The sequence below is a fragment of the Melampsora larici-populina genome, assembly GCF_000204055.1.
Source record: "Melampsora larici-populina 98AG31 unplaced genomic scaffold MELLAscaffold_27, whole genome shotgun sequence".
NCBI lineage: Eukaryota > Fungi > Basidiomycota > Pucciniomycetes > Pucciniales > Melampsoraceae > Melampsora > Melampsora laricis-populina.
This window is the reverse complement of record NW_006768791.1, coordinates 916,617-941,290: the sequence shown is the minus strand read 5'-3', so window position 1 is coordinate 941,290 and position 24,674 is coordinate 916,617. Positions and strand designations below refer to the sequence as shown.

General features: G+C 42.4%; 3 protein-coding genes across 3 annotated transcripts; all 3 read left to right on the top strand.

Moving 5' to 3' along the window:
- Positions 1-17,748: 17,748 nt before the first annotated feature.
- MELLADRAFT_56582 (uncharacterized protein) lies at positions 17,749-18,671 on the top strand (the record flags this gene model as incomplete). Its single annotated transcript, XM_007411856.1, has 3 exons — positions 17,749-18,237; positions 18,308-18,483; positions 18,542-18,671. 2 exons carry the CDS (start codon positions 17,962-17,964, stop codon positions 18,356-18,358), a joined length of 327 nt encoding a protein of 108 aa, XP_007411918.1.
- A 1,082-nt stretch (positions 18,672-19,753) lies between these two features.
- On the top strand, positions 19,754-20,450 carry MELLADRAFT_88565 (uncharacterized protein; the record flags this gene model as incomplete). Its single annotated transcript, XM_007411857.1, has 2 exons — positions 19,754-19,782; positions 20,291-20,450. 2 exons carry the CDS (start codon positions 19,754-19,756, stop codon positions 20,448-20,450), a joined length of 189 nt encoding a protein of 62 aa, XP_007411919.1.
- A 3,232-nt stretch (positions 20,451-23,682) lies between these two features.
- MELLADRAFT_108168 (uncharacterized protein) lies at positions 23,683-24,492 on the top strand (the record flags this gene model as incomplete). The annotated part of the gene is made up of 4 exons (XM_007411858.1): positions 23,683-23,835; positions 23,920-24,087; positions 24,152-24,243; positions 24,342-24,492. The coding sequence occupies 4 exons, from the start codon at positions 23,683-23,685 to the stop codon at positions 24,490-24,492; spliced, it is 564 nt and encodes a 187-aa protein (XP_007411920.1).
- Between the last annotated feature and the right edge of the window lie 182 nt (positions 24,493-24,674).

Genomic DNA, 24,674 nt, shown 5'->3' with positions numbered 1-24,674 from the left:
GTTTTTGACTTACGTAGTAAGTTTTTGACTTGTGTAGTGAGATTGTGTAGTTGGGTAGTGAGATTTGTGTTGGGTGCGTGTGGGGGGGCAAGGCCCCCCCCCTTATGAAAAGGTGACTTAGAGATATTTTTGTATAGGCATAGGACCACCTATGCTGCTAAGAAATTCTAATAGGGGGGTTTCCAATGCCATTGGATGATACAGGTGTCAGTTTCATCCAATATACTTGGTGCTTTCTAGTAAACACAGGTGCTTTAGTGTCATGATATCTACTCAAGTCGAAAAACGAAGCAGCACATCACATAAATGTTTTTATAGCGGAAGCCGAGCGACGCACAGGTAAAAATGTTATTTACTGGCGTACTGATGGGGGGGGGGAATTTGTGAATAATTCCCTCAAATCCTTTTTCGCTGAGAAAGGTATCAAAGTTCAAAACCTACTTCCATATTTCCATGAACAGAATGGTGCGATTGAACGAGCAAATCGAACGGTGCAAGGTGGCATGAGAGTCCTTCTTAGAGACTCTGGACTCCCACGATGTTTTTGGGGTTTTGCCATCACGACCGCGACCGACCTACACAACAAGACACCTAACTCCAATACCGGTTCCAAGACACCGACAGAATTATTTCTTGGTTTCGCTCCTCAAGTTGACCATCTCCGGATTTTTGGGAGCTGGACATTTGTCCACGTACCTGCTGAACGTCGTAAGAAGCTGGATGACCGAGCAGTGAAGTGTAGGTTTGTGGGATATCTTGAGAACAGTAAGGGTTGGAGGTTCTGGAACCCATCAACTGAAGAATTCATCGATTCGGCTCATGCAAGATGGCTGAATGAAAAACTTATACCTTCCACTCCTGCCAATACTTCTGAATCCTTGACTGATGCTGACGGTACTTCACTGAATGAGATCTTATTATCAGAAGATGGCTTACAAGTACATCAAGAAATTCGACATCTTATTGAATCCCTCTCGGTATCTTATCTCCTCGACGACAAATCATTCACTGAAGCTGTCAGAAATCAAGCTATCAATGTCGAAGTCCTTCAAGCGAAAGCAGATGGAATAGCTCTGAATCTTCCGAAGACTTATCAGGAGGCGATCAACGGTGAATTTAGTAGTGAATGGAAAGAAGCGTGTAGGAAGGAGATTGAGGTTCTTACTAAGTTGAATGTTTGGGAGGAAGTTCCACTTCCTGAAGGCCAGAAAGCAGTGTCCAGCAAATGGGTTTTCGCTGAGAAGACAGATTCAGATGGTAATGTGTTTAAAAGGAAGGCTAGATTCGTCGTGCGGGGATTTACTCAACGTGAAGGAATTGACTTTTCCGAAACTTTCGCGCCCACAGCATGATTCACATTGCTTATGATGATTTTTTCGATCAAAGTCAACAAGGGATGGCACATCAGAGGCTTTGACGTGGTGGCTGCTTATCCTCATTCTCCCATCGACGAACAAATCTATGTACGACCAGCTGAAGGTATCATTACATCACAACCAAATCTCTATTTACTTCTTTGGAAAGCCTTGTATGGAACGAAACAAGCCGCCCGATGCTGGTGGAAGCATTTCTCGTCAATTCTTTCTGGTATGGGTTGCAGGTATTGCATCAATGACCAGAGTCTGTATGTCTTACATTACAAAAATGATATCGCATTACTTTGGATTCATGTGGATGATGGTTTAATATGTGGATCATTGTTAAACATCATATCATTTATTCGAGAATCTTTACTCAAATCATTCGAAATCACCTGGAATGACAATTTAGAACAGATTGTAGGTCTCAAGATCCAATACTCACCTGAAGGGATATTTTTGTCTCAACCATCTCTTACCTTAAGCATTCTGGAGTCTACTGGTTTCGCGAACTCGAAGGTGGCGACTCCCATGATAGCCAACCTCAACCTTCTCACCACCGAGAAAGACGTTTTCTGGGGTCAACACATCATCCTATTTGTCAATACTGGGCTCCCTGTCTTACCTAGCGATAGGAACAAGACCGGATATGTCTTTCGCGGTCAACTACTTAGCAAGGTTTTCGTCCAGACCGAATGAAGAACACTGGCTGGCGCTCAAACATTTACTTAGGTATTTAAGTGGGACTAAGAACGATGGGATTCACTTCAGGAAAATGGTAGAAGGCAATGACCTAGTTACGTATTGTGATGCGAGCTGGGGTGGAGAGTTTTCAAGGTCTACGCATGGGTTTGCTGTATTTTTGTTTGGTAATATTATTTCAAGGGCTTCTAGGAGGCAAGGTTGCGTTGCGACATCAACATGTCACGCAGAATACATGGCTTTAGGTGTGGCATCAAGAGAGTCAATTTGGTTACAAAATTTGTTAGAAGATATTTTTAAAACCACTTTCATCACGACTATCAAATGCGACAACACAGCGGCTATCAAGGTTGCGCAAGACCTACATCTCACGAAACGCTCTCATCACGTCGCACGTGAATTTCACTATGTTAACGAACAAGTCTTTGATGGAAATTTGAAGATTGAATGGATTGATGGCCCAAACCAAAAGGCCGATATTCTTACTAAATCACTTGGTAATACTTTATTTCAGATTCATAAAAAGAACATTTGTATGATTTAGATTGATAAACCTCTAAAAGGTTGAGGGGGGGGTGTTAACGCCCAGACTGGCCTGGCGTCGTAGACGGCAAGGCACAAGGCGTTGTCTCACCTATTTTCGGTTTAGACTAGCTGGAAGAAGTAGGAAGATTTAGGAATGGACTGGTTTCTTTTCTCATTGTTTGCGTCAGAGTTGTAACGCCACACAAAACGTGTTTCATATATAAAACATGTTTTACCTACTAGTTGTTTAGCCCTTTTCTCCGTCACAATTGTTTGTTTGTTTCGGTGCTTTACACTAACACTAGATCTTCTAGTTCGTTCCCGCTCTACAAAGACAAGACAAGACAATACAATACAATACGATACAAGACTGTAAGGTCGAGAGTATCTCGACCTTCACTGTTCTCTAAACTCTTCGGCCGTAGCCAGTCGAAACAATCACCAAAGTATATTTCCTGAATTTAGGCCTAAAACCACAGCTATCAATATATAAACTAAAAGAGAAGAGTAAAGAGAAGGAGGAAAGAAGTCCTCCAGAAAAAGAGAAGGAAGTCATACCTAAAACCACAGCTATCAATATATAAACTAAAAGAGAAGAGTAAAGAGAAGGAGGAAAGAAGTCCTCAGGAAAAAGAGGAAAGGGAGGAAGAGTCGCGCTCCTGAATCCCCCTTATACTACTACACATGTAACACTACATAAACCCATACACTACTGTAATCTATCCCATATTCCTCCCTTACACCCCCCCCAACTAAAAATAAACTATCCCGATAAAATACCCCAATCAAAGAAGAAAAGAAAAAAAAGGAAAAGGAGACTCCCTACAAGCAAAGCAACTCAGCCCAAAATTAGAAAAAAAGAATTAAAGAAATAAAATAGAAAACACAAAGAATTTGAGAGATTTTAATTGAAAAGATATAAGAAAAAAGGAAATTGAAAGAAAATAAAGAAACCCAAGCCCCCAATCAAACCCATTCGAATTTCAGACTCCGTCGAGTAGTCGTACCGCGTGCCCGTCCTGAAAGAGCAAGACCAAAGTTTTTGTGCTCACAGGCGTGGCCAAGGTGTTGTTGCGAAACATTTTGGAGAGAGGTAGAACCCCGCGGCGGTGCATACAATGGAGGGAACTTACTTGCACAGAGTAATCCCTCGCCAAATCACCAAGAATCCACCGACGCGTCCGTTCGGTATTTCTTGAGTTTCGAAATGTGAAAGACATCGTGTGAAGTGTCATTTGGCGATAACTTCAGCTTGACATCGCGCCCCTCGTTCAAGACTTGCAAAACCTTGTAAGGTCCATCGAACCGAGCCCTCAGCTTTGCCACTTTACCACCCACCTGATTTGCACAATTTGAGCTATCCACTAACACTAAATCCCCCTCTTCCAACGCTAAGTCGCCACCTTGACGTTTGTTGTATTGTAACGCCTGGTCAACTCGAGAGACCCACAATTTGTCCCTCCAGCGCGCCCAGTCCGCTTTCCGAGAAGCTACCCACTGTTCAACACTCTGGCTGGCTTTCTCTGCCGACTCTGGGATCGGAAATAAACGTGGATCCCGACCCAGCACAAAAAGCATCGGTGATACTCCCGTCGCCGCATTCACTGCCGAGTTGATTGCGTACTCGACAGTCGGTAAGGAATCCAACCATTTGCCTTGGCGACCTTGAGTAGAAAACCGTAGAAGCTGACCTAACGTTTTATTGGTTTGTTCCGCCCGTCCATCGCCTTGAGGGTGGTAAGCAGTGGTGAGCTTCACAGTGATACCGAGTAACCGATGTAGTTCTTGCCAGAAACGAGAAACCCAAAGTTTGTCTCTATCACCAACCATCTCATCCGGTGCTCCGAACACTGTCAGCCAGGATGAGTACAAACGCCGAGCCGTTCTCTCCGCCGAATCTTTTTGATTTGAAGGAATCAAGCGAACAAAGCCAGTTAGGCGGCATGTGCAAGATAACAGCATGTCATATCCCAAAACTTTAGGAAAAGGACCAACAAAATCCAACGCGATGCTGCTCATAGGTCTTGCCGGGAGATCCGTACTCTGAGCCCGTCCTGGCAGGAGTGTAGTCCGCGCTTTATGTCGCTGACATCCATCGCACCGCCCAACCCAGGTATCTACGTCGCCCGTCATACCAGGCCAGAAGAATTCTGCTCGTAGACGGTTATAGGTCTTTAAGCTGCCCAAGTGCCCGACCGCCTGATGAGCCGACAAAATTAACTTGTTTCGCAACTCGACGTCCTTCGGAATCACAACACAATTATCCATCACCATTAACCCATCCTTCCACACGCAATTCTCTCTTAACGGCAACACCTTAGACAGTTTGGAACAAAATGGATCAGACGCGTAGCCGGATACAACATCTCGGATCATGTCCTCATCGAGAGTCGGACGGGATTCAGAAATAGCAGCCGTATCCATTCGGGATAAAGCATCAGCCACCGAGTTGTCACCCCCCTGGAGGTACTTGAAATTCAAATCAAATTGCGATAAAACCTCCATCCATCTCGCCTGTCGTCTACTCAGATTACGTTGAGACAACAAATAGGTAAGGGAGTGGTGGTCTGTCATAATGTTAACCTTTAAACCCAACAACAGCAGACACCACTTATTCAAAGCATGAATCACTGCCAGTAGCTCTTGTTCGTGAACAGGGTAATTTCTCTCTGCCTGAGTCATTGAACGTCCATCGTAAGCTATCGGCCAAGCGGTTTCCCAATCCTTGCCTTGAAACAGCGCCGCACCCAGTCCCTGCCCACTAGCATCAGGAAATAACCATACTGGATCATCAGAATCATAGTCGAGATTACGCAAGACCGGTAAAGTGGTAATCATCCGCTTTATATTATTGAACGCCTCTTCTTCTCGATCCGTCCACCTGAAATCTTCCGGCTTGCGTTTGGTACTCGTCAATGGTGTAAGCTGACTGGCATAACGAGCCAAACCGTCAATAAATTTCTTCATCCATTGGACGGTGCCCAAGAATTCTTTCAATTGTTTCGGATTCTTTGGGCTCCGCCAATTAGCAACCTTGTCGACTTTCTCTTCATCCGCACTGATCCCGTCTTCACTAATTACATGTCCAAGAAATTTGATTTGTCTTCGAAAGAGCTGAGTTTTCTTAATTCCACAGTAAAGGTTAGCCTTTCTTAGACGCGTCAAGACTTCTCAAAGGTGTACCTCATGCTCCTCCACGGTCTGTGAAAAGACCACGATGTCATCAATGTATACTACACAAACGCTATTTACCAAATCACCTAATGCCTCCTCACATCTCCTCTGCTGAGTTGCTGGCGCATTGGTCAAGCCCATTGGCATGACCACCCACTCGTACAAACCCCATGGCGTTTTGATTGCCGTCAACGGTATGTCCTTTTCATACATCCTGGTTTGAAAAAAGGCATTAATCTGATCTAAGGAGGAGTAGATTCTCCCTGTACCAACCAGACGCACAGCTTCATCCGGATTTGGTAAAGGTCCCCTATCTTTCACGGTGTGCTTATTCAATACCCGATAATCACATATGAGACGCGGAAGTGCTGTTGGGTCCTTTTTAGGAATAATCATAGAAGGAGATGCATACGGGCTACAAGATTTACGTAGTCGACCCGCAGCCACATGTTGATTTAGCAGCTTCTTCCACGCATCCAGATGCTTCCGTGGATACCCAAATTGCTTCTCATTAATTTGTACGTTAGGGTCCGTCAGACGTATACGATGTCGGGTTTTAGTTGACTCCTCCTGTAATTTATCAGGGAATACTTCATCTTGTTCATCATCAATGTCATACACACTCGGCAACTCCTCAGGAAACAAGTCCTGGAATTCTCTCAACATCGCTACCTCTTTCAACAAAAACTGATTAGCCTCATCCACTCTGCCTACATTCTCTAACACTGTCTTCACAAGCGCTTCACGCCTTTGTTTCAAAGCATTCACAGCATTCATTTCATCAATATTAACTTGCTCCCTAAAAGAATACCCATTCTTCGAACTACGAAGTAATCGCTGCGACAAAGAGACATCTAATTGATGTTTAGATAAAAACGGAGCCCCTAAAATGATATCATAGTCCCCTCCCAGCGGTGCAATCTTGAATGCTGTAGCTCCAAAAGTAAACGACGGGTGCGGTGCCTTGATATTAGCAAACGTGAATTCTTTAAGCACAAAGGGTTCGGGTTCCGATTGAATCGCAGGACGTACACATATCGGTACCGGAAGCGGTCGACGAACAAGTTTGAGGCAATCAACCGATTGGTTCGAAATCAGGCTCGTGCCTGCTCCAGTATCAATTAGCACACGAAGGGAAATACCGTTCACAAGCCAATTCATGATGAGTGTGCGGCCTGTGTTAGAAGAAGTAGTGGTCCCGTACTCAGCAGATTCCACAATCTCGTCCTCAACGACCGGCTCATTCAGATGATTAATGAGCTGTTCATACGCTGCCAGATCTGCTCGTCCAAGATCAGGGAATGATCCCACTGCCGCTACATCAACTCCCACACTTCCACTTGACTCAACAGCCGCCACATCCACTCGTCGAGAGGTCTGCTTAACTCCCCCTGAAGGCCCCGATCGAGATAAGGCTGCGCCTGCCGCAGGTTTCGGAGGGGGATAAGGTGGAGCACGAGGAAAGTCCATTGGGACAGAAAAAAACGCCGTGTTCTGTTTCGCATCACAACCTCCTAGCCATTTGTCGCAAGGTGTTTTACATCGCGGGCACATGCCAATAGACCTCATATATGCTCCAAATCTAATGTTCCGAGCGAGCTGAGCTTCTGACGAAAGAGGAGGTCTGGGCGTTGCTGATGACGCCGCCACACGCTGAGCCGACGACACAGTCGTATTAGAAGAGGTCGACGATACTTGCGGCGCCAGCGTTCTAACACGACCTTGATTTCGGTTATTGATCTCTTGAGTTAGTAACCAAATGGAGCCCATACGTTCCTCGAAGATAGGGAATGAAAAACGACGGGTGACAGGGTCGACACTATTCTTAACAATTTTCTCCATCTGAACCCACGCTTTGAATGTACCTATAGTACCTCCCACAACCGCATAACCCAACGTCTCATCTGAACACTCTTCTACACCAATCTCCTCTTGAATTGCTCTGGCTCGGGCACAATAAGCTGTACTTGACTCGTTAGGTTTCATAGTAAGTTGTCGAAGTCGTTCTTTAGCAGCCTCATCCCAACCAACTGGCAATACTACACCCTGCATCTCCAACATAACCTCCTCCCAGCTTCTGCCGACAAAATTCCTCTCCGAACGACGACACCAAGATGCGGCAGGGTCTGTTGATAAGACCAGTGGCAAAATCCTAAAACGATCCTTTGGTCAATCGATCATCTTCACACGAAACGTCGTTTCCATCTGATACTGCCAGGTTTGAAACACCGCTACGTCGCCAAATTTCCCCTTATATTGGGGCCAGTCGGAGGCACGGAACTTGGAAAAATCAGCAGGTTGCTGAGTTGGTACTGATGGGGTGTCCGCTACGGACGGTAAGGATTGAGGTACATTGAAAAGATTCTGACGAATCCCTACAGCCGGTGTCAAGGTGAACATTTGAGGTGTGCGATGAGAAGGCTCGCTCAGCGCTTCAGGTGCTGCCCCCGGTCGTTGAGTAGAGGTTGAAACTTCCGGTGATGCAACTTCTTCCCGCTGTTCAGGTTCCGCGGGACGGTCGCGTCGTAATAACTCCGTGAGCAAGGTTTGGATCTCGCGCATTTCAGTACGCAAGCCATCATTATCGTCACGAAGAGCGTCGTTCGCTGACTTGACTCGCTCCAATTCTGCACTGACATCGTAAGCAGGCACTGAGGTGGAGGGTTGACCGGAGGTCAATTGGTGACGGTCCATACCCTGGATGGTGGCTTCCCCCATGCTGATAATGAGGTATTGGGATCAAAGGCCCCAGGTAAACTGTGTCTAGGTTGTCTAGGTGGATGCGGCAGAGTTGGGCGCGGTGACGCGTGGGAGTCGTCTGAAAGGTCGTCAAGTGACACAGAATTCGAGGGCAGGGGCCAGGCAGCTGTAATTACTGGATAACCGTGAGGATTTGGCGGGTTGACGATAAGATCCCACTGTTGTTCTATCAGAGAGGGTCGACGTCCACTGGACACTGGTAGCGAGGGTGCTGGTGGAGCCGAAACAGGTCTAGGAGGTGTTGAATGATCCACCGGTAAAGGCAACGGTCGCACTGGATAGTGACGGTGTCCTCGTGCCGGGAAGATGATTCGTTCCGGGTTGTCTACAGTTGATAAGGTTAGTCCAGGGTTTCGATGTGTTGTTCTGGCGTTGACAGGAAGATCTCCAGACATGGAAATACAGACAGGGAAGACGGGGTAACAGGTGTCGCAGGCAGCTGATAAAACAGGATAGCACAGGAAAAAACAAAAACGAGGATTCGCTGTACGAAAAAAATTTTGAATTGATTTTAAGTTTGATAAAAGTGAACAACTGAGATTTTAAGTTGATTCGAAGTGTCAATCGTCGTTGATCAAATCCGAATCGCTGGGATTGTTTAAAAAAGTGTAAGGTCGAGAGTATCTCGACCTTCACTGTTCTCTAAACTCTTCGGCCGTAGCCAGTCGAAACAATCACCAAAGTATATTTCCTGAATTTAGGCCTAAAACCACAGCTATCAATATATAAACTAAAAGAGAAGAGTAAAGAGAAGGAGGAAAGAAGTCCTCCAGAAAAAGAGAAGGAAGTCATACCTAAAACCACAGCTATCAATATATAAACTAAAAGAGAAGAGTAAAGAGAAGGAGGAAAGAAGTCCTCAGGAAAAAGAGGAAAGGGAGGAAGAGTCGCGCTCCTGAATCCCCCTTATACTACTACACATGTAACACTACATAAACCCATACACTACTGTAATCTATCCCATATTCCTCCCTTACAAAGACAATACAAGACAAGACAATACAAGACAAGACAATACAATACAATACAATAAGGAACTTGATTATACAATACAATACAATATAATACAATACAATACAATACAATACAAGACAAGACAAGACAAGACAAGACAAGACAAGACAAGACAAGACAAGACAAGACAAGACAAGACAAGACAAGACAAGACAAGACAAGACTTACAATACAATACAATACAATACAAGACATGCACTCCATACCACCCACTTTGGTAGAAATGGTGCATTATTGATCCAATGCAATTTTTACATCACAGTGAGAAAATACCTCATCATGTGTGTATGTTTAAAAAACCACAACGCTTTACTTTTTGGGAACATTTGGTAAACAGGTACAACTTGAGCTTTGATCACAATTCAGTGCTGATGATCTCCAGAACACCTTTTGCCATCTGTTGGACAAGGTCATTGATTCCGATGATGGTTGAGCCGGTCTGATGGTCTGATTCTCACTCAATCTCTCCCCTCAATGCCACAACATCATTCACTTTTTGACCTACACCCTCAAACACAATTTGAATCATTTCTCAATAACTTAATAGCTTTTTTGTATCAACTATTATTGAAAACACTAAAATGATTGGATTCTAGTCGAGATGAAAGAAATGATTTGTAATTTAAAGGAAAGCAGACCAGTTGAAATTGATTAAGAGATGTTGATATCAAGTTTGAATGCAAATGATGATCATTGAGATTGACTGAAGGAAGACCATATCAAGATTGAAAAAGTGTTGTCACCAAAATGAGAATATGGTGGTTCTACGCAGTTTCAGTTGTTTTTACAAGAAACTTGCTTGAATTTTGAAAAGTACACAAAAAACAAACAAACTTGAAACCCCCTATTGTTTTTACGTTGTATATGTATTGTATGTATTGTACTCAGTGTATGTTTTGTATGGTTTGTATGTTAGGGGGTTTCAAGTTGAAAATGTTTATGTATTTTTGCGCTACAACAAATTGCCTGTTGTTGTAAACTACATGTAATTTCTTAAAGCAGGATTTCCTTTTTATATGTCCCAAATTAAAAATACATCACCCAAAAACATCAACCTTGAGACACCTAATTGTGAATATTGTGTATAGTGTATATATTTACGGTACTCAAAGCAAGTATGTACATGTACATACTTGCTTCGAGTACCCTAATTGTATATATTGTATATATTGTAAATATTGTGCATAGAGTATATAGAGTATATAGTGTATATATTGTATATATTGTATATATTGTGCATAGAGTATATAGAGTAAGGGTACTCAAAGCAAAGTATGTAGCGCTACATACTTTTCGCTACATACTTTTTTTGGCGGGGACAAAGAAAAAAAATATACTTTTGGCCTCGCCTTCCCCGCCAAAAAAAGTATATAGCAAAAAGTATGTACACGTACATACTTACTTTGAGTACCCTTAGTATATAGTGTAGATATTGTATATATTGTATATATTGTATATATTGTGCATAGAGTATATAGTGTATATATTGTATATATTTACGGTACTCAAAGCTACATAGTTACACGTATATAGTTGTCGTATATACTTTTTTTTGGCGGGGAAAATAAAACGAATATACTTTTGGACTCGTTTTCCCCACCAAAAAAAACTATGTAGCAAAAAGTATGTACGCGTACATACTTGCTTTGAGTACCGTAATTGTATATATTGTATATATTGTATATATTGTATATAGTGTATATATTGTATATATTGTATATAGTGTATATATTGTATATATTGTATATATTGTATATATTGTATATATTGTATACTGTATATACTGTATATATTATGGGGCTTCAAGTCAAGAAATCTATGGTATTTTAAAGTTCAATAAGTTACCTGATGTTTCAAAATATACTGTAAGTTTAAAAAAATCAGGGCACCTGATTGGGACACATAATATATACAGTATAGACAGTATACAATATATGCAGTATACAATATATACAATATATATAATATAAAATAAGGGTACTCAAAGCAAGTATGTGGCACTACACATGTGGCACCACACACTTTTAAATTTTGTTTCTGACAGGCAAAATGAACTAAACTCACATTTTGAAGCACATAATTTGCCAAATATGACTCAAAATGTCCTTTTCTTTAACTCGTCATTGTATTTTCTGTGTCAAGAGTGGAATTCAAAAAGTATGTGGCAACATGTATGTAGCGCTACATACTTGCTTTGAGTACTGTTAATGTATATTGATTGGATTGCATGTATCTACGGTACTCAAAGCAACTAAATCTATGTATATAGTTCCCTGTATATAGTTTTTCTGGGCGGGAAATACTTCCAAGAGTAGATTTTTGTTGTTTTCCACACCAAAAAAAGTAGATCAAAAACTATATACACATACATATCACTGCAAATGTAATATGTTTCTCTGAGGTGAAAAATGATGAAAAGTGCATTAAATCTACATTAAATCTACATTAAATCAACATTTTGGTGCATTAAATCTGTATTATTAACCATTTTGTGCATCAAGTTCAATCATTTTGCACCTTGGAAAAACACATTATATTTGTAGTGTATGTAGCTTTGTGTACTGTCAATGTATGTATTGTAACTTTGGTATGTACTAGCATCAGATGATTCTGCTCACATCTATCATTGATTTGGAATGCATTGAAACATACTTTATGTGATGTAATGTATTTAATGTATGCCTGGTAAATAGTGTATGTGTGATATGTATTGAATTTATGATATGTAGTGTATGTAGTGTATATATTGCATATATTGTATATATTGTACATATTGTATATATTTTATATATTGTATATATTGTATATATTGTATGTATTGGGTATATTCGGTATCTTGGGTATATTGCATATATTGTATATATTAAGGGTACTCAAAGCAAGTATGTGGCACTACATATGTGGTGCCACATACTTTCAAATTTTGTTTCTGACAGGAAGAATGAACTAAACTGACATTTTGAAGCACATAATTTGCCAAATATGATTCAAAAAGTCCTTTTCTTCAACTCGTTATGGTATTTTCCATGTCAAGAGTGAAATTTGGAAAGTATGTGGCAACACATATGTAGCGTCACATACTTGCTTTGAGTACCCTTATTGTACAGCCCCTTTGGTAACCAAAGTAGCATAAAGTTACATGGGCAATTTTTGCATCACAGTGAGAAGATTTCTTACCATGTGTGTATGTAGAAATTTGATAAACTTGTCAAATTTTTCATCATACAATTTTTGACAAGTTTACTGTTGTTTGCCATCTGTTAACATCAATACATGTGTTATTCAACTTGGTCATTCAATATATTTGAGTAAATGGAGTACAAATCACTCAATGCTTCTTATTTCCTCATTGCCTTGCTGTATGTATAGTACTATAAGGTGGATGAGCTAATGGTCTCCATAGTACTATAGTACTAATAGTCCTGTAGTAATATAGTATTAATAGTACCATACTATGACTACTATAGTTCTCATTGTGTATTGTATCAATTGTACTATGCTACTATAGGTTTCCTTGTGTATTGTACTAATTGTACTACAGTACTATATTCTACATTGTGTATTGTACACATTGTACTATGCTACTATAGGTTTCTTTGTGTATTGTACTAATTGTACTATAGTACTATAGTTTTCATTGTGTATTGTACCAATAGTACCAATAGTACTATAGTACAAATACGGCTGACACAAACTAATAGTATAAACAGTACTGTAGTGTTTAAGTACATTGACCATACTATAGTACTCTAGGGCTGATGTGCCAGTAGTACTACTCACTGCATCCGCCGGAGTCGTTCTCGATGTCGAGAATGTTGCCGACTACAAAGGGCCCCTTTGTAGTTTATCACGATCTCAACGTCGGGAACGGCTCTGGCGGATGCAGTGACTAGTACTACTATATTACTATCGCAATCTGAATAGCACATCAGAAACCAGATCTTTGACCCTTGTTGAGAAACCCCAGCCATGACCTTAACCATAGCAGTACTTACTGGTTGGTATCATTGTTAATGAGGGAATAGACTGGAACTGGGTTACAGGGCTGATCAAGGCAAATTTTGATTGTAGCATACATACTTCTTGGATGATAGTGTTGATGGAGTTTCATTTGGTATTGATCCACTCATTTTGTGAGTTCATTCATAGATGGTGTGGAAGAGATTACAGTATCAGATTAGAAGTAAGATAACCTTGACAGTTGAGGAACTACCATATTTGAGACAAAACAAAAGGTTTTATTTGAGTACTGGAACTTTTCTTGCAGTGACATTGGGTTTAGAAAAACAATTGGCAATGCAGAAAGGGGGTTGCTCATTCACAGGCTCAAATTTACTTCAGGAGATACTGTAACAAAGCCTTCATACCCATTACAAGCACACATCATTCCGCTGTGATTCTACTGCTACTACTAATATCAATAATAGTACTATATTACTAATATCACTAATAGTTTTATAGGGTGTATGTACCCATAGTATAGTGGATCATTTCTACAAACAAAACAAACAAAACAAATTGATCAATTTTGTTCTTTGGTTTGCTCTATTTGTCTTATTGGTACTGATATTACTGGTAGTAATAAATCAAGTGAAAATTGATATTCATCAAGCTGACTTGTATTGTTTTATCATCAACATATATCTACTTCAAATGGTAAGATTACAGTGTCTTAATTACACAAAGCAGTATACAAACATAGAATTGAGCTGTATGTGTTCAATAAGAACTCATCAATCCATGCAATCTGTAAAATCTGCAAAAATGACTATTTGTCTTTAATTGATCAAGTGTTTGATAGCACATGTTTCAAATCATCATGTGACTGCCTCTATGTTTTCCTAAGGCCTCAAGTCCTTCATTCATCATAATTGAAATAATATGTGTATTGGGTACAACTTTGAATATCTTGTATCAATAGAAAGTAAACTCATCAACCAAGTTTTTCTTCTACCATAGAATAATTTTTGACATCCAAATCTGAGATCACATTTCAATATACATACATGCACTTATCTCCAACTCAGCAAGGCGAAATGTAATCTTTGGGCTGTGATATCCACCAGTAATTTGCTAGTCAAGACTTAGTATGAAAGATGTATCAAAAGAAATCAGAGTGTAAAACTTGCCTTCCAAAATCCAAATCACAAACTTACTTTGGATGTAGTTGGAAATCAATTGACATGTTTGATTCTGAAGTGTAGAAGGTACTTGTTTATTTGTAAAACCATTTAACCTAGAACCAAAACAAACAGAAAGAATATCATTTATGGAAACTTAAGTACAAGGGATGGGTTGGAAGAAGTCAGATCAATCAACTATGGTAGGAAATCAGGAGATGGATTGAGTGTTGGGTTTGTTTTTAAAATGAAAGAGGCTAGAAGCGAAATGACATAGATAGCATTGATTGTCAACACTTGATTATAAGCAATCAATTGACAGAAGTCCAAGTGGAAAGCTTACTATGCAGATGGTCCAACATTGATTCAACTTTCTGGTTTTGAAGTTTGGAGAAGGTTGGATTTGTTGTAAGAATGGATTACCTGGAAGCGACTCAACAGAAACAGCAGTCATGATCAATAATTCAATATAATAGATGAAATGACAGAACTTCAAGTGAAAAACTTACTATACATATGGTTGGAGATTGATTGAGGTGTGTTGTTTTTGAAGTTTGGAAGGTCTGGGGTTTTGCTTTGAAAGTAATTGATCTAGAATCGAATCAACAGACAACTATTAATTATCAATACTTCACTAGGAATGATATATCAAAAGAACCCACAGTTAAAAACTTGCCTGAAATATGCTTGAAGTGTGATTGAAGTTTTGATTTGGAAAATTGAATAGTGTATGATGAATTGACCTAGAAGCGAACCAACAAAGAGACTGTTATCTATCAGTACTTTGGTACAAGAGATGGACCAAAAAGATTGAGAGTGAAAAACTTACACTAGATGTGGATGAAGGTTGATTGAAGTGTTTAAGATTGAAGTGTAGAGTGATTGGCTTGTTTTCAAGATGAAAAAACCTGGAATCGAATCAACAGATAGGGTGTTAAGTATCAATACTTAAGGTGACTCTGTTTGATTCCACTCGGATGGTGGTCATCTTGGCTTGGTGAAGTGTACATTAAGATCAGTGGAGAGCTGAGTTGGGTCGGTGGAAAGATAGGTTGAGTCGCATTGGATCTTCGAAACCTTGGTCAAAAAGAGCATCAAGTCGGGTGGAACCGTGGCTTCCGAAGTAACTAACTAGGTAATTCGACTTATCCTTATGTTCATACCTCGGAAATCCAAATTGCTGGTCAGTTGATGACTCGGTGGGGTTGATTCGGATGAGGCAATTGGGTCAGTGAGTGGGTCGCTGAATGGTCGGAAGGGTTCAGTTGGATGAAATGTCGGTTCAAGATAGCCTCGGTGAATGGTCGGATGATTAAATCAGATGCATTATATCGTATGCATCAAGTCGGTGATGTCTCGCTTGATATAAGTCAGTGAATGTCTCGGATACAAAATCCGAGGAGTCCTCGGATTTTGGTATCCGAGCCAAATATGTTGGCAGTGCCTACTTCCAATCTGTTCAGACACTTCCCACCCCATCTGAATACTATTTCTATTTGTCCTCATCAAATTCTCCTCTCTTATTTGACACCACCGGCACAATCGTCCAACATCAACCTACTATAAATTCAATCAATATGTCATCCCAGCCTCGTACCTACCATGTCAAAGAATTGGACACCACCCCATTGAGACCAATTCGTATCAGAAAGCAGGTCAACCGTGAAGGGATGATTGCCCCATCTCCTGACTCACGTCGAAGAATTGACATCAGCGAACAACCGCCAACTGACAAAACCAACAAGAAGCACAAGGCACCTTCTGGCACTGATACGGCGGAAGAGGAATACGAATCCGATGCGAGTGTTTCTCCAAGCAAAAACAAGTTTGGCTCTTCCAAAACCCGCAAGGAGAAGGTCATCAAGACATCAGAAGAAGTAGGTCTTTCTTTCTTGATTCAACTCGCTTTGTTTGTGATGACGACTCATGCTTTCTCCAACCCATTTTAGAATGTATTGTCTAATGTCACGAAAGGAATGTTACAGGCTGATTCTGATGTGGAGTTTGTAAGCGAGAAACCGCCAAAGAGGATGAAGAAAGACCATCCGGAAAGTGACTTAGGTAGACTGAGGGCTTACTATGATGACCCAATATACGAACCAGGAGATGTAAGATTCTTAGTTTTCATCATGTCATTCTCATTCTTCTCTATGTTGCTTTGCTTCAATTTCTTACCCCTTTCTAACATCATGTCTTTATCCCGGTCTCGGTCGTTTCTGGGATTTCAGGACAGATCAAAGCCACCAATCGCGTACCCGTGTCGGTTCTGCCCCAAAGACAAAGATGACCCTGTTTGAGTTAGTTACAGCAACATGACGGGTGCCCTCCGGAATCACCGTGATGGATATACCCTGGCAGGCCGCTCTGACATCGGCTGTCCTGGCCAAGTCAAAGCTCAAGAGGATAAATCTCTTCAAGTTCCTCCTTCGGTGGCCGAACGCCGGGCTGCACAAAAGGAAGGATCAACTCTAGATGGTTTTGTCACTGTTACTCCTGGCCTCAAGTTTAACAACGAAACCTTCAACCAGATGACTTGCACGTGGTGAATCAGGCACGCGCTTCCCTGGTCTCGAGTGGAAGATCCGCTCTTGCAAGCCATGGTGAGTTACTTGCGACGGGATGCCAAGCTGTTCCGACGTAAATGGGCAGCGAAAGAAGCAAGGCATATCAACGCCTCATTGAAAGAAAACGTTTTCAAGGAACTGAATGTCAGGTGTACAATTCAATCAACTTCGCATAATTTTCAAATTCATTACTTACCAAGCCCGATTGATCATCATCCCAGCAATTAACTTCACAATTCAACCTCGTCCATGATGCCTGGACCAGCAAGGGGAATTGGCACGGCTTCATCGGAGCCTCCGTGACTTTCATCGATCCAAAGTGGACATATCATGTTTGACATGTTAGTCTTAAGGTCGTCGCGTGGCACCACCACGGTCCATGGCTTGCAGAGCCTATTGTTCACTTATTGGTTAAGCGTGGCATTCACCAGAAGATAAGTACTTCCAATTTTTTGTGTTTTGATTTCACCAGCCTTAATCTAATACTGACCTCAGTATTTGTTTGAGGTTTTACATGTTATCCCAGACAACAGACTCCGGATCAAATAACAAGACAATGGCCACCAAGATGCACCATCAATTTTTATTACAACCACCAGTACCTGGTATTAAGTATCAATGGAACCCGGAATCTATGCATGTTTTTTGTTTTTGCCATAAATTGGCTTTGATTGTCAACGCAGGACTTGCTGCACTTGGAATCAGGTGCTTGGAATCAAGGCGCCGTCACCAGCTAAAGTCAAAATGGCGGCTTGTGGCATCTTTCCAACTATTGGTACCATCACCAAGGAGGACGAAGAAGAACTGCCAGAAGATCAAGTTGCTGAACACGATCTGGATGATTTGGACGACTCACAACCTCAAGAAGCAATTAAAGAGGCAGCGGCTCCAATCAATGACGAGGATGACTGGGACCTTGCCGATGCTGAGGATGATGTCATTCCGGCTGTTGTTTTGGAAGCAGAAGTGGCTCCAACTCATCGTCGAGCAGCTAATGATGTCGACTTCACTCTACGCAAGGTACGAGTTCTGTTCTCTGTTGCTGAGATATTGGTATTGGACTGACTGACATGTCTTTTTGTCATTATAGATCGACTTTATCATCAGGCGTATCACACGCTCAGCGGCATGGCGCAAATAATTTGAGCGTGTAAGTGCAAAGAAAGGTTTCAAAGGCTGTGTTTCAAAGGCTCCCTCATTGCTGGGTATGGTATCAGGTGGAACATCAAGTATGAGAGTCGGCACAAGGCCTGGCTTGCAAAGGATGTAAGATTCAGTGCGATACTTTTGGTGTTTTCCTTCTGCTAACTTATTCTTTCTGCAGGTTATCAATCAACTGTGTAAAGAAGATTTGGACCGAGTTCTCGCCGTTGGTCGCCGCCCAAGAAAGAATGGTAAGCCTTATGGTTACTTCCATTCTTTGGAAATGACAACTTCCGAGTGGGCTCAAGTCCGGCGCATCAATATTGAACTCGAGGTAAGATATGTACATCCATCATTGTATCATTTGGACTATTGCTAATGATTCATCTCATTAGATATTCCTTGAAACCACCCTCAGGATGGAAGGCGACGGGCCTACAGGTTGTATGGTCATACCTGAGTATGTCGAGCTCCAACACAAGTTACAAGAAAAGGTCGACCAGTTGAGTACCAGCGATGCCGTGTTCACCAAGCGGTTTGGTGGCAAATCTGGAGTAATTCCATTGAAGGTTGAGTCTACCCTGCGTCAAATTTACTCAGAATACGAACACATTTCACCTTGTCAAAAACCTGGCCCTTCCCAACAAGACCAAAACTCAGCTTCCAACTCATCTGCCAAACAACCTACGATGTTCCATGATGACTCAGAGGACAATGATGAAGAAACTGACACAATTGATACCTCTCTGGAGAACTACCTGCGAATGTCAGATAAGATGCACTCGAAGGATTATACCACCTGAGCACTTAGGTAAGTACCTAATACTATTAGGGCATAAGGACGTACCTATCACCCAATGGTATTTGACTGCACACTGCTAAGATGAAGTTGCATCTTAGGATGCATCTTCGAAAGATCTTGAAATGGCTAAGTCATCATTTCCTTAAGGGACACACACAACCCACCCGCCAACCCGCTCACAACGCTACACGCCTTCAAAAAATCATCCCACCCTTGAAAAGAATCCAACCACTGTATCATGAAACTCCACCCCGCATATCGTCAAGTCACACCACACCTGTAAACCTTACCCCCCGGTGAACTTTCCTTAAGGGACACACACAACCCACTCGACGACCCTCTCACAACCCTACACACCTAAAGCAAAGCATCCCACCCTTAAAAAGAATCCAACCACTGTATCATGAAACTCCACCCCGCATATCGTCAAGTCACACCACACCTGTAAACCTGACCCCCCGGTGAACTTTCCACCCAAGTTCAAAACCAAACCCAGCAGTATACACCATGAACATACCTTTCAAGACACAGACCTACCTACATTCATATTAATCAATTTCCACTGCGGCTACTACCTCACGTCTGGTCCAAATGTACCCACCCATCCACCTCAGACACATGTACACTGAATCAATTATCAATCACCTTGCATAACCCTCCACGTACCACCACATCACCCCCTTTCACTTTCTCACATGTCTTCAATCTTGTGCATTCTGCAAGAATGTCTGACAAAGCTGATCTTGCTAGCATAGACGTGCAATTGATTGATTGATCTTATTACAATAACATTCAATACGTGATATCCTGTGATTGATTGATTCATTGTTTGTACATATAGATAGCTAAGTGAACTGACGACAACTATCATGCAACATCCACATTTTCTTTTGAGAGATAAATAGACTTAGACTTCCTTTCTTTTGAGATGCCACTATCTTTTTTGGACAGAGCCGACTTGCCTCACACCTACACCAACGCCTTTGGCAGTTCTCTGGCGTGATCGAGCATAAGGCAAGATGCAATTTTGTATTAAGGTATACCACAGAAATTCGTGGTGTGACGCTTTTGTATTAAGGTATACCTATACCATAACAGAAATTTGTGGTGTGACCCCTTTTGGATAAGGTACCGTCAGGCTGGTACATACACACTACCCCCAACCCAAACACCCGCGGTACACCCACGTAGAACGCACCCACCAGTCGACCATCATACCATACCCCTCAGAACGCACCCACCTGTCGTTGATCGTACCAGCCCACCTCAGAACGCACCCACCAGTTGACATACCATACCCCATGCAACGTCACATACCCCCATACAACAAACCCACCACTCCCCCCCCTTCACAGCAAACCAATCACAAGTCTATCTAACCTTTCACCAAGTCTCACTGTTTATGACGCATGACCTTTATTTACCTGTAACCTAAGACGTAAGCTACGTACCCAACCTACCCAACCACAGGTCGGTCACAGTTTCTGCCTGCACACGTACACGTACCCCACATCTCCTAATCCCGACCCTGTGTGTTTTTCTTTCAGTTCTTCCACTCTCTCAGCCTCACACCTTATCGATCCCTTTGTACACCAACAACAAACTTCGCATCAAACTTTGACTTTAGCACCGCATTCAAACCATGCCGACCACCCGTGCCACTAAGGAACCCCCTCCCACCTAGGCTTCTAACGTGGCAAGAAGATCCACTTGTATCACGTCACATGCAGGTCTGACCTTCCTTACGTACATACTACATTTATCAATCCTGGTTCAATCTGATGGCTGCTTTTGTTTTATTAATACATCTGGGGTTCCATCTGAAAGAAGCACTTGATGATTCCAATCCAGGGGATTCTGCATCGTTCAAAAGTAAGTTTGTGTGTTCCATTACACGTTTCCTAGAAGTTTCTGGAAGCTGAGAACTTACCGCCTCAGATGACTCAGATGACTCAGATGACTCCAATGACTCCAATGACGACTTTCCATTGAAGTCTAGAGACATATCCCCAGAAGATCCTGACTCAGAAGACGGCGAAGGTACGTCGTCTCCTCCAACACACCCATCTTATGTATTCAAGCTCACGTGATTTCTGGCCACATTGACTTCAGACAACAACAATGACTCAGCAGCCCCCCCGTCCCCAAGAAGAGAAAAAGGCGAGGAAAAAATATAAGTACAACGAGCCCCCAAAAGCCCCAACCCTGGAAAATTACAAAGAGCTTGCCGACACATGGAGTAGTGCCGAACTTACCCATTACCTTACGTGTACCAAGGCTAAAGGAAACAATCGCATCCCACCTACCATACTGGATGAAGCCAGATTGCTTGAAGACAAACTCACCACACGGCTACAAGTTTTGAGTATTGCCGGTGGGATATCGTATGACACACTTAAATACGGAGTGTTAAGCCGCACCTTCCCCTCGCTTCTCACTCTCTCCATTTCTGATCTCTCTTCTCTATCAAACAGTCATCGTGCCGTGCGCGAGAATGAGATCAAGAATTACCACCGCTTCCGCAAATTCAGCAAGACCGCGACGCTTGACAATATAAGTGAGTCCCTCACCTTTGTTTCAAACCCTTGCCTCGAGAGCTCACCTCACCACCCTTTTAACCGTCAGTGCCTCCAACTAGCAATGTTGTAGGACTAGGGTTGTACAACAAGATAGTTTGTGCGGTGTGGCAAGATATCAAGGCCTCTCCAGATATTGAGGTTTTTCGTACACCCCTGTTTAATTGAATCACTCTAGTGATTTGCAATGACACCGCCAACCTTTCACCTCACGAACACCTGTCCGCTGAAGAAGAAGCCTTCCGTCCCACGTATGAGCGACTCATCAACCTTCGAAAACTCAAAGACGAACTTGCACTTAGCCGCAATGTTAACCAAATTGCTAAGTTCCAAGAAAAGGGCATTAAACAAATGGAATTCATCCATTCATCGGTAAGTAAATGTATCTTGTTCTTGTTCTCCTCAATTGTAACTACTAAACTGACTGATTTGTCCTCCGCCTCATCCATTTTCCAGCTTCAAGCCGCCCACAAGACCTATGGTATGCACTACCACCTGTTGGCCGCTTCTTGGGGCCCCACTACCACCAACCCTTACGCCGGATGGAGTAAGGAGTTTAGTTCTGACCCTGTCTACCTAAGCGCTTTCTCGTTTGGCAATCACATCCTCGAACGATTTGACCGTTTTGTCGCTGGTCGCAACCATACAACTCGCCAGTCCAAAACCCCCGCCGTCACTCCAAACAATCAACTACGTAAGGACTTCCGGCTCGCCTTGAATCAGCTTGTCTGTAAGTCTTGTTTCTACTTGCAATTTAACTTATTTCATCCCTGTGATGGTCAGATTTGTATCTGACCATGGTCCCACATACTGCACACCAGTGGACCACCTTAAGAAAGTTAACCCCAAGCTAGTGAAGCCTAGGGTTCATATACATCCAAAGAAGAAACACTACGATATTTGATTGCGAGGCATCGATTTTCCCAACAAGATCCGACTTGCAGTCCACCAAACCCCAGATTCCAAGGTAACCGCCCAGATGCTCGCAGAGGGCCCAGCCGCGATAATGAACGATAGAGGTGTAATGCAGATTTGGTATGAAGACATCCTAGCACAACGGTACACGGTTGTGGCCATTACCAACCAAGTTCCTAATCCACTCACAAGTACCTCTTCTACTCATAACATTCCAACTCCTCAGTAAACTAATCAACATCAAAATTTCCTCGATCCTACATACATCGACGGCACTCCAAAAAAACCCGCCTCTATCCTAGTTGCTCAATCTATTTCACACATCGAGTATTATGTGTAGAAGCTTTCCATTATATGAGAGACCTACGGATAAAAAGGCTGGTCTCCACACGATCTAACATGTATTGTAGACGTTGTCCTTGCCAAAACATTCACACTCTCAATTTGTCATTGTAAACTAAACCCTTATCCACGGACATGATCCGTGCATTGCCTCCCACATCACCAGTATACACCTTTGCCAGGCACGGCGACATTGTGGACTGGCGCCGTGCATGACACTATTTCGAGGCATGTCTGAAGACTTGTAGTAGTCATCTGTTACAAAACATCGGTAATGACAGTGATCTTTTCACTGCAGCATTACCCCTTGCTCAAATGAATCCGAGTTGAACGTGAACGGAGAAGCTGATAAGCTGGAGATATCGTTGCAACGTCCTTGCTTCGTAATCGTGACGTGTCCTGTCAGACACGTGCTGCGGGGCAAAAAATTAACCACTGCTGATTCCTGATGCGGCCAGATTGTGGTTGTGATGTGTCAAGTCAAAGTTTCACAAAGTCTGACCTAACACGAAGTCTAGCCTACCTCCTGACTGCATCTGTATTTTCAGACCCACCGCGTCATCCTTCTTCTGGCGGTTATAGTTTCCTTACATAGTATTCGAACAAAATCTATCTCCTCACATCTTTCTTCCCAGCCTCTCTCACCATCTTTCTTGTCATCACTGTCGCAGATATCTTAGGTCAATCATGCTACCCAACAACGAGAACGAGCTCACCAAAAACGACCCACCTGAACCACGATCTCTTGAATGGCAAACTCCACCTTCAACTCGACCTCCCAACAACAAAGAGCCACTATCTCAATCCAAGTTTTATCACTGTGTTTGTACTCAGATTGAAGTGAGATTCAACCCCTAACCCCCACCCACAAGTACAGAAATATGTTGACGCGGACACTCATCTCTTGGACGACGTACCCAATAGTTAATCCAAGAATTGGATATTTACCCGCCTCAAGAACCAGCCACACCTCAAGATCATAAGTTGAATTTTCACCGTCTTCAAGCGTTTTTCCCCAATTCGGACACCGACCGTTATTTCAGCGAGCAAGTCAATGATACCCAATCAATTGACATATTGAACCTGTACAACGTTAGTACGCGCTGGCTTGTCGACTTTCACACTCGGTATTTAACAATCAGGTGTTCCTTGATAGGACATCAAGTATGTGGTCAATTATTACGTCTCACCACCTAACAATCCAACCCCAAGTCGACGAGGCAACATCTCCATATCAACATGTTGGAAGTGAGTATCATCAGGTTTAGCTAGAGTCGTTGGCTCCGCTGACTCTAGCTAAACCTGATATGGGTTTTCCGTGATTGTTGAACTTTTGGACCCTTCAGATATCAATTCGGTCAAACTCACTTAATGACACCCCCGCATCCACCACTTTCACCACTTCAACCGATTGAACTTACTTTTTTCAGTACATCAACTATGGCACATAAGTGTAAGCAAGCTCTATCTAATTACATGGTCTTGAGCACGCACTAACAAAGTCACATCATGTTCCACCGCCTTCACCACTTCAACCGATTGAACTTATTTGTTTCCGTTCAACAACAATGGCATATCAGTGTAAGCAAGCTCTATCTGTTAACATTGTCTGGGATCCTCTAGAGTAACATGCAGCAGCAAGCATGCCGTCCGTCTTTGAAGAGAACGTAGGGGGACCT